This window comes from Morone saxatilis, unplaced genomic scaffold, assembly GCF_004916995.1.
Source record: "Morone saxatilis isolate NCDOM2014 unplaced genomic scaffold, NCSU_SB_2.0 Contig1, whole genome shotgun sequence".
In the NCBI taxonomy this organism is placed as follows: Eukaryota; Metazoa; Chordata; class Actinopteri; family Moronidae; genus Morone; species Morone saxatilis.
The window spans coordinates 9,588,538-9,599,452 of record NW_023339651.1 but is presented as its reverse complement, the minus strand read 5'-3'; the positions used below and the strand labels follow the sequence as shown (position 1 = coordinate 9,599,452).

Here is a 10,915-nt window from a genome sequence, read left to right as displayed (position 1 = left end):
AGGCTCAGTTCCATTCAGGTCAAACAGAGTCAGTGTGCTTCTATTATGTACGTTGTCTCACTAGAAAAGGCTCTGCTACACTAAGTGGAACAGAACTGTGATTAGTATCACTGGTAACACCTGTGATTACCCTACTATTTAATGTCAATATGGCTGCTGTGAAAAAGATCTGTGTTAGCTTATTACTTTAGAAGTTGTAACCAGCAAATCTTGTCTATTTATACTTTAAAATAGAGTTTAGAAGCAAATAATTTTTGAAAATGTGTAACCTATTTGTCTCTATCAACCATAGGACTCAGTGTCTTGAGCTGAAATACAGTATGGTGTGTCAAAATTTTATATTTAGAATTTTATGTTAAAATATAAAATACAATAAAAAGTCTTCACAGTCAGGGCTCTGCAGCAGCTTTCTTATCTCTGCTCACAGACAGCATTGTGGGCTTTCTATTGTACAGTATATGGACCAAGTGGAGATTTAGACTGATACTAAGTGGTTTGCAGACAGTGCATTGTAATACTAATGAGACCTGCCTTGCAGCTAGCCAGTAAGTACTGATGGGAGCCACCACAGAGCTCTGACTCTGGATATGGGGTTCACCTTGGAGCAAGGTTAGACAGAGCTGATGAGCCCCAACACTCTTTGTCCAAAAAGCCTCGGGGATAGATGAGGCTGTCTCGCCTTCAGGGAGAGGTTACTGGAGGACGGGGTCCCTTTTTATTATCGTCTTTTGTTGCTTCGGTTAAATAATTTCATATTCCATCAATCTTCTTCCCTCCTCAACTCTCTCTTTGTCATATTCTGTCACATTTTTTCACAAAATCTCCCTGAAAGCATGAAATACTTGACAAATGTACGTGACTCATTTGTTTGAGTCAGTGTCTGGAACCAACACAATGCAGGGATGTGAATAAAAGATGCATGGTTTATTCATCTAAAAGTAAGCTTTTAATAGTTATTTATGCTTAGTATACTGACTACTGCCCTCCTTTCAGAGCCATGAAACACGAACTAGGAACTGTAGCACAAAAATGAATGGATGACCTTGACTTAAAGAGATTTTTTTTTAATTGTAATTTGACTGCTGCATGTCTTCATCCTGGAAGCGGGCTTCCTCCTCCGTTTGATCCTCCTGTGGTTTCTCAGTTAAAGGTTTTTTTTGTTCAAGTTGACAATCTAAGGATAGAGGGTGTGTACAGATTGCCAAAGCCCTCTGAGACAAATATGTGACTTTGGGCTTTATAAATGGAGTAATTTAAAATTGACTTGACGCATTGGAGTGCCATGTTGCAGTAGAAAACTCTGACATGAAGCCTTTAAAGAAGAATAAATGCAAATAACACTGTACACTACACAAACATTAATGCACAAACACCAAAGCTCTGTGCTAACTCCTTATGACAAACTAATCCCAAGCAGGTTTTGAGTATGTAGTGTGTTTAGACTAGAAAAGTGACATAAAGTATACTCAAAACAATCAGCAAGGGAACTAAAAAAAAAACCTTTTTGAGTGTGCTGTTACTAGACACTTCCTCAAACAATGCAAAGGGCAAAAATAGCTCCAGGAACAACAAATTGCAATAAAAAATGTAATGATTGGATCTTGGGGAAAACATTTTGAAAGTTTAATGGCCAGTGGAGGTCACAGTTTGATAGTGCAGAAATATTGTATCTGGATAATGAAAAACATGAAAATGTAGCAATGCTTTTGGCCATTTCCCTTTTCTCGCTATGCATGCCTCCCTCTTGCTTTGTTGTCCGCCAGCTCTGCCTATCTAACTTGCATATTGAGACTGAGAAGGAAAGTGGACAGCGGACATTCATAAATCGGATTCAGATTCAATTTCTCTGAGTTTGTGTTGCTACTTAAATCAGTATCTAAAATGTAAATGTATATCTCAGCTCTTTTTTTGTTCTCTATCTCTTACGCCTCCTTCTCCCAACTTCGCCTCCCTCCATCCCTCCCTCAGCCCGTCCATCTGGCCCAGAGCAGCTTCTTGGTGGAGGCCTTCGGCAAATCCTTCATCCTTGACCTGGAACTCAACCAGTATGTGAACACATGCCTGCAAAGCATTCACACATCCACACCACAGATGCACAAAACAATGTCTCAGTGCTTTGTTTACAGCAGTCACTGACATCACTGTGCTCGCATGCTCACGGTCTATCTTTCTTTATCCGTCTCTTCCACCCACCTACAGTATTGTACTTTATGTCCTGTGTATATGCATTATACGGGCTGGCTCCGGGCTAAACAACACTCTAAATGTACACCTCCCTTCCCCCTCCTCTTGCTTGACACACGTTTGGCTCTAATGAACTGAACTGCACCTTTCACTGACCTTCTAAGCATTTAGCATAAATTGATCTTCATACATTTTGGTTTTACGTACAAATCAGGCAATTTGTTTATCTAGATTATAATGCAAAAGATCTTTCTCTTAATGACACATAATGGCCTTTTAATAGTCACACAATGCTACAATCTTGCTTTGTCAAACAATTACAGATGTGTTGAAATTAAAACTTAAAGTCTTTATGGTTCTTCTCACTTCTTTCTTCTTCTTCTCCTCACCAGCAATCTCCTGTCTACAGAGTATGTGGAGCGTCACTATGAGGAGGATGGGCAGCTGTCACAGAATATGGTAAGAAACAGAAATAGTTTGACATTTTCGGAAATACACTTGTCCGCTTTCTTATTGAGATTTAGATAATAAGTCTCAATGACTAATCAAGTGGCAGCTGGTTGTAGCCTTATATAGGAGGCATCATCATTTTATCAGAATCTATCAGAATTGAACAGAAGTCAGTGAGAGAGTTTTCCATCATAGCCAATTTGAAAGAAATTGATTTTGTGCCAATGCCGACACCAGTATAGCTTTTATGTCCAGTATCTATTAGAGCAGGTTTCCAATAGGTGTATTCCCCCTGAGTGAAATTGAACATACTCATTAACAACAATAGCGGTGCTTGTTTATCTCGCCCTTGGGAAGAAGTTCATAGGAAATGCAAATGTTTTGAGGCTTCTGTAAACTGTTGGACCTGGTGTGTATAGGCTGACTCATGTGTTTTGGAAGTAATATACAAAAACAACTCTTCTACCTGCAGTTGCACATGGACACATGATTGAATTGTTGATGTTGTCGTCTGTCACGCATTATAAAGCTAAGCAGAGTGGCGTATAATGATGTTCTGAGTTCAGTTTGTTTACACAGTCTCGGAGACAGGCGCTTAACGCAGACAGCTCGACTCTCAACATCATCTGAGAAACGGTCTCTCTCTGTCTGCATCCTCTGCTTCATTTTAGCATCTGTCCCTCCCTCTTTTCTGTCCCTTTCCTGCTATCTCTCTTTCTCGCTCTTTCTCTCTGCCAAAGACCACCTGACCAATCAGCAGATGGTTGCCATGGGTACCTGCAGTCAGCAGCAGAAGCTAGGGTCTATTTTGTCGTGTCGTGAGGGGAATTCAAATCACATACATTTCCAGAACCAGCTAAACCAAATCTTACAACCACTGTCTGACTTAACCTTTGGAACCAGATGTGGAACCAGTCATTGAGTTAAAGGAGTATTTGCACAGGTTAAAATCAAGCAAATGAAATAAATACATAAATAATATGGAATATTGAGTGCAAGGAGAGGATGGATTTATTCATTATCAATCAATATAATATAAAACAATCACAACAACATCAAAGATGTATTTAAAAACATAAAAACTGAATTATATAATATATGTTTATACATGTTCTGAAAGAGGTAAAGGAAGATGTACATTTGAGAAAAGTGCTCTGCAATTTAGTAAGATGTTAAGCTAAGACCATTTTATCATTCTCAAGAAAGATCATTGATAAATAATTTAGAGCCTGATTGATAAATCTGCCAAATGTGGTACAGTAATTGTGAGTGTCTCTCTTTCTTCACCAGAGCACAAAGACATTCAATATATGTCTTGGTCAAAATTGTGTTGCGTGTTGTGTCAAAAACAAATATAAACCAATAAATTAAACCAGATTTTTTTTTAATTCTCAAAAACGTATGTGTTGATCTATTTGTTAAGCTCTGTACGTTTCAATATGTTCTTTTCCCACTTAAAATAGTAACGTTGGTGGTAGCTTTTTAAATATTTAGTTTCCAATGTTGGGTGGAACGTGGAAGATGGACTTATATAAGTTAGAAATGATAGTAGCTCAAGAAGAGATCCTTGTGGCACACCATGGGGTAATTGCATGTTGTGAGACTGACAGCTCATTAATCTAAGATAGTTAGTGTTGGAAGTTTTAATTTTTAGCCAAAAATATACACATACACACATACAAATGATTTTAATGCTTTTAATGCTGTTTACACAATAAAGTGTCTCTGTATCAAAGGCTTTTGACAGAATTAGGTATATGTTGCAAATACAGTCTTTAAAAAGACCAGGCAGATGTTTCTAAAGAATAGATTCAATTTAGATGAATATAGTAGGATCAATATTAGTCTTTAGTTAGTTAGTTAGTGAAATCAGTAATGGGGAAATTAAAAAATGATATTGAATTATCTTTGTTGTTATAAGTTGTTATGTCTGAATGGCTATTTATTAGTATACCACTGTTTGGCTGTTTAAATTTAACATTTAAACCCATTTATCCTATGACCATAAAATAGTTGGCAGATTTCAGTTAACATTATCCCTGTGTATCTGTGCTATTGCATTCAGTGGGCTCATTGGAATTAAATCTCAGTGACACACGACTAAAAGAAGAACAGAATTAGGGATGAGGAGGGAATCGATGGGAGCTGTTTTATGTATTTGTTAGGGTCCTGCTGAATACTTGCTGAAAATAAGTGTATTTTTATTTTCTTGGATTTCAAAATCTGTCAAGACTGATATTTGAGCCCGAATACCAACAAGCTCTTTGGTATATAGTGATTGCTTGGAAACATATGGGATGTCAATGGGGAAAACATCTTTGTTTGAATTCCTGGCACTCTGATTGATAAAATACTGAGCTTGAGCTCGGTAGCAATTATATTATTTACAGACTAATGCATTGATAGACAGTGCTTGCATCATTGCATATTAAATATTAATCTCAGTACCTGGGCATTGATGATGAATTAGCTGCAATCAAATACGGAGAGAGACGCCGAGAAAGTGTTTGTGTTCACTGTTCTCATTAATTTAAGTCTCTTAATATTTCTCCCTAAATAGTTTTACTGTTAAATTATTCAGTTTGTCTTCTGCCTGCCAGTGCAATAAAGCTTATTGTATCTAAAAAAACTCATTTGGGAGTAAACATGCTTCTCTTCTGAGGGAGTCTAATATTCCCAACTGATGCTTTTGTTCTGTCTTGTCTTCCTTTCACTTTATATTAGCTCCTATTGTTTCATTACCTTTCCTCCGCTCCTCTCAGCTCAACAATGCTGAGTCAAAGTCCAGACACCGAGTAAACTCCAGCTTTTCTAATTTAGTTAGTTTATAATGTCAAATTTAATTCTCTTATTGGAGGGACGTAACTGTTTATTAGCCTCCATTTGTGTGTGCAAGCAGTTTTTATTTCACCCATATTGTCAGTCACTCTCTATGTCCTTGTTATGTACTCTTATGTGTCTAGTGTCCTGCTTACCTGTCCCGGTCCTCCCAGCACTGATGGTATTTCACGATTAATCCATGTTTTCTTATACAAAAATGATTTATTTGCCTGTGTGAGTGGCCATTATTTGAAGCTCTTACATCTATTCTGAAAAGCGCACTCAGTGCCTCAAAGTCAGTGTGTGTGTCTGCTGTGTTAGGCAATTTGATTTTCCTCCATTTAGCCTTGTAATCCTACCTTTTATTTATTTATTATATTACCCTGGACTAAGTGCTGTGGGGCTGTCTCACTATTTGGTATGAATGATTAAAGTCCTTTTCTTCCTCAACAGATGACCTGATGATGAATCTAAATAAGCTGTATGAAAAATACTGGGATGTTTGCATTCATTGTTTTGAGATATTGCTTTTGATCAGAGGAATTGTGATGAATTTTCTAACCAACTACAATTATTGTAGAGGAGTTAGTTGTAGTGATTTAGATGCATTTTGATGTAATCATGCAAGAATAAAGCAGACACTAATTTCTTCCAGTCTGTGAGTGAAAGCCTCATCCTTTAGTTTTGTCACATGGAACTGGTGGTAAAGCAATTACATCCTTTTAAGGTTTGAACATTTTAACAGCTTCATGTAATCAGATCAGTGTAAAAACACAACAACAAAACAGAGAGAACAAGACAGACAGAATGCATTAACACCCCCTCCTCCACATTTCATCAAACACAAACCAGCACTGTGTGTCCTCTTAGGTCTGAGACATCGTGTATGACAGGACATGTACAGACACAGCTTCACCTAAAGCTCCCCCATGTTAGACTCTCACACCTGGTGAGGAATAGAAAAGACCTTAGTTATAGCTTTCTCTCAGAGCTGTGTGTGACTGACATGAGGCGGGATGAGGAATTGACAGATAACCCGGTCAGGCATTGATTTCTTATCAACAGGAACCTGGCTGCCTATGTGTGATTTAGATATTTTGGGTAAAGTATACAGCTGTACAATGTGGTAGAATGTTTTTTTGACAGATATGATTGTGTTATATTCACAATAGAGTTATCATTTTTGCAGCATAATGCCATTTGCTGCTTCTGTTTCATTATAATGCTGCTTTGTCACACATTTGAGCTTTTATTAAAATATTACAGCTTTTGAAATTTAGATATTGCACTTTGCAGCCTTACAGGAGCCCATGTTCAGATGAAGCCTTGCCCACAGCTCTTTGTTATTGATTTAACATTGCTGAAGTTGGGAAATAATTTTTTGCAAGTTCGTACCTGAGTTGACAGGATGTCCGAGAGATATTCCTGGTTTGACGTGCAGCTCGGAGTAAAGGTTGACCAAGCATAGAGAGCGGCAGCTCCACGATGCCTCTTTTCTTTTTGGTCTATCAACCATGCCAGACAACAGCAGGCTCAGGTGGCAGACATGACTTATTGGAGTTCATTACAAACACCTGACACTGACCCTTTCTTTCACACACACACACACACACACAGGCATATACTCCATAGTTTTAAGTAGCTATAAACAAAGACGTGACTGTAATCTCCGTCCACTTAGATAAGGCCGATTGATTTTTATTTTTTTAAATCCTCCACTGCCCTGCACAGTTGTTTTTCTTCTCAACTACTCTTTTTTTCTCACACATTTTTACACATGCACATGTTACTTGATGGACAGTGGCAAGTCTGCTCTCCGATTGTCGTAATCTGATCATTCCTGTACTGTGAGAGGCAGCGTGGAAACACTATATTCCAAACACGATCATCCAGTTGGAGCCTTCCAGGGGATTATGAATAATCAGGTGAAGGTATCTGGAAGCGGGTTGTACAGCTAACACCTTCCAGCACTTCTTCCAAACTGAATGTATCAGCTGAAACTGGCACAGCCTCTGAAAAAATGATCCTACATTAACTCCACCGACTTTACATGTCAAAGTCAATTTAACTAATCAGCCTTTAAAAACAGTAATGTAATGTCTTCTGTATGTATGTATGTACAAGTTATTTTGGCTTGAGCTTTGAGACAAAATACTAATAGAAAGCCTGAGTTACAAACTGGGAGGATGAGGTTTTGAAGATATGGGCTTTTTTCAACTTTATAAAAGAGCAATGATAAATTTATGGAATTCTTTTTAAAAAAAATAACTTTTTATTTGTATGTAATCACCTAAAAATACACTAAGCTGTTTTTTTATCCACAGTTGGACCGAGTCCTCCATGTTAAATCATCATGTCTCTACAGTAGCCCAGCACATACAATACATACAAACCAAACACTGGCTCTAGATGTTTCACAGCCACCATTGTGTCAATTTACACACACAGTAAACTTGAGCTGGGTTGTTTTCTGGCTGTGTTATTCTCCCAAGTTTGTGCTGCAGGAAACTGAAATTGTTGCCATCACGTGGTTTGCTGTTAAATTAAATCAAAACAATGAGTTTTAAGACTCACAAGGTTAAGGTCAATGCATGCACAAAACTAGCTTTCTTTTCATTAAAACTGTGCTGTTGAAGGAAAAATCTGAATTCACATTCACCCCCGTTCTTCTGGCACTTTAATTGCTCTCTCCATCACTCAAGCACGCACATTGTATGCACACAGTTTGTCCTTGGTGAAACTTAACTCAGCGGCAGCTTTTGTAGGTGTAGTTTTTCCGGACCCTGAGTCGTACAGGAGTCACCGATATCCTTCAGCTGACCCGTGGCTGTAGGCCCCAGGCTGACAGTAAATACTTGCCCTCTGTGTATTTAGGGGCCAGGAGGGCGTTCACAGTCGGCATTGGTTTCATTTTCTGAATTGGATGGAGGGTTCAGTGTCTCACTGTAAACTATTTATTTCCAGGGAGGAGAGCACTGCTACTATCATGGGCGTGTGCGCGGGCTGCCGGGCTCCTGGGCCGCTCTGTCCACCTGCCATGGCCTACAGTGAGTCTAATACTTTGAGTAAATATTGTCGTTTCACCACAAATATAGACTCAGTCAGGACCCAAAGTTTGGTGTTTGTCTGTGATTCAAATGTTCAAAGCTGTAAATTTAGGGGCTCAGTGTCGATTTTCTAAAGTCCTCAAGTAGGAAATCAATTAGTTTCCCATTTTAGTTTGGTTGAAAATTACAACATTTTAGTCTTATATCTGTATGTTAAGTATGTAGCTGGAGCCAGCAGCTGCTTGGTTTAGCTTAGCTCAAAGACTGTTAACGGGGAGAAACAACTTGCCGTTCTCTGTCCAAAAGTAAAATCTGCCTACAAAAACATCTTAAGCTCACTAATTAATATATATTTAATTAATTAATCTGTACAAAAAGTCAATAAATAGTCTCACACATATCCCCTCGTAAAATGGTGATTTGTTGTTTTTACGCCTTTTTCTTCCATCAACACAAACATCCCCAGACATAAAGTGACATACTGCTGTGTTTTGTTGGTTTCAGGGGGATGTTTTCTGACGGGAACTTCTCATATGGGATTGAACCTGTTGGCAGCGGCGAGGTGAGTCAGGACGTTAGGAGGTGAAAAATATGGTTGAAGTCTTTATAGTGAGGGCGCCCACAGTATCACTATGTTTCTCTGTCTCCATATCTCACCGTGACTTACCATCAGTCCAGACAGTGTTACTCTATCTCTGAGTTGCTGTATGGAAAGTATTGAGTTGATACACAATCTACCACCACTGAAACACATCTCCTGTCTCATATCGGAGGGAGACATCATCTCACAGAGACGGAGACAGGAGGGAGAGAGGGGAGAAATTTAAAGTTAATCCTCACAAACAGAAAGTTTAAGAGGCTTTTGAGATCTTTCAAAAAAAAAACGTTTTGGATTTTAAAATAGATGTAGTATTAAAAAGAAATGGATGTATAACAGAGTGACTGGGGGAGTGGGAGGAAAGTGTTTAGAGTGGAAAAGGCTGAGCTTTTTTTTTCCATTAAGGCCCACAGTAATCGAAGTACAGCTCAATTACATAGACTGGAGAGATGGATCAATGGCCTCCCAGCTCATCTTCAAACTCCCTCACTCTCTTTCTCTCTCCTCGGTTCTCCATCTCAGATGGGTCATTTTCATAAAGTATTTATCCCCAGCTCAAGTGTACCACAGTGTCCAGTAGTGTTATTGCCATTATGACAGCCCAGTGATTGATTAATTATGCATCAGAGCAATTTCCTTCCCGTTGAACCTTCTCTACCTCAGAGGACACGGCAGTGCTTTCTCTCACAGAAAAGGTTTAGACTAAAGTTCAGGAAGAGAAGAAGTCAGTTAAAAGCTTGACTGATTTTAAAAGTATGTCTCGTATAGAGCTGGTGTTAATACATCTAAAGTTATAAAAATGATTTGTTCAGGTTTGAGTCATAATTTTAAAACAAGCAGCTCAAAAAAAGAAATTCTACTTAACATAAAACTTATTTTTTTACTTTGAACATGCTTTACTGCTACAGAAAAAAAGACTAATTCCTCCCTCCTCTCTCTTTTTCCGTCACTCTGTTTGTTCTGCATTTCAGGAGCAGAATGACCACATTGTATATCGTATGCCGGACATCGACCTCTTTCCACTTCCCTGTCCAGGTAGGACCACCGTCCGGCTTACAGAGAGGCTCCTCACAGGGACTCTTCACAGTTACTTTCCTCTGTAACTGAAACTACTGTCTTTCCTGATGCAGTGATAAAAGTTTGATGGATACAAAATTCCTGTCTCTTTTGTCTTAGTGACACAATATCTGCTGCACAAATCCAAAAGATGAGTTGGATGAAACATGACAGGATGAAACTTTTTATTAATAAACACCAAAAGTAGCTTGCTGTTGTTTGGAGACATCACATTCAGCTTTGTCCCTGACATTGGATGAGCTAAAACAATCAAATGTAATGCAAGTCTGTATTTTGGCTGCCTTTCTCGCTTTCTTGAGACACACACACGCACACACACTCTGCAGCGTACAGTGTCCTCCTCAGGTTGTCCAGCTGCCCTCCTCGCCCTTGCTAAATGTCTAATTTGGCTTCCTCTCATCCGCCTCTCCTTTTTGTCCCTGACACTCGTCCGCCTTTCTGGATTCATCTCCCCCACTCCTTCCTGTCACCCAACCCTTGCCGTTCCTCCCACCCTCCTCAACCCTCTCCCCCTTCTCATTTGGCCAGTTATACTCTCCCCTTGCCTCCCCTCTCCTACACTGGCTGTGTCATATTGATTTCTCCTACAGATCAGCGGACTAAAATACATGGTTACATCCATCCCTAGACTGATGACTAGACACTTTTCTCTCTTACTCTCCCTTATCCCTGTGTGTGTGTGTGTGTGTGTGTGTGTGTGTGTGTGTGTGTTATTCAGGGTGTAAAATTCACTTTTTTG

At 39.0% G+C, this 10,915-nt stretch overlaps 1 protein-coding gene across 2 annotated transcripts in view; it reads left to right on the top strand.

Annotated features, from left to right (window-relative positions):
- The window catches only part of adam11 (ADAM metallopeptidase domain 11), a gene marked incomplete in the record, with an annotated part of 25,998 nt that overhangs the window by 2,602 nt on the left and 12,481 nt on the right, over positions 1–10,915 (top strand). For both annotated transcript variants that reach the window (XM_035661337.1, XM_035661328.1), the window contains 5 exon segments: positions 1,969–2,045; positions 2,577–2,643; positions 8,419–8,501; positions 9,006–9,063; positions 10,071–10,134. In XM_035661337.1, the coding sequence (XP_035517230.1) occupies positions 1,969–2,045; positions 2,577–2,643; positions 8,419–8,501; positions 9,006–9,063; positions 10,071–10,134 (349 nt within the window).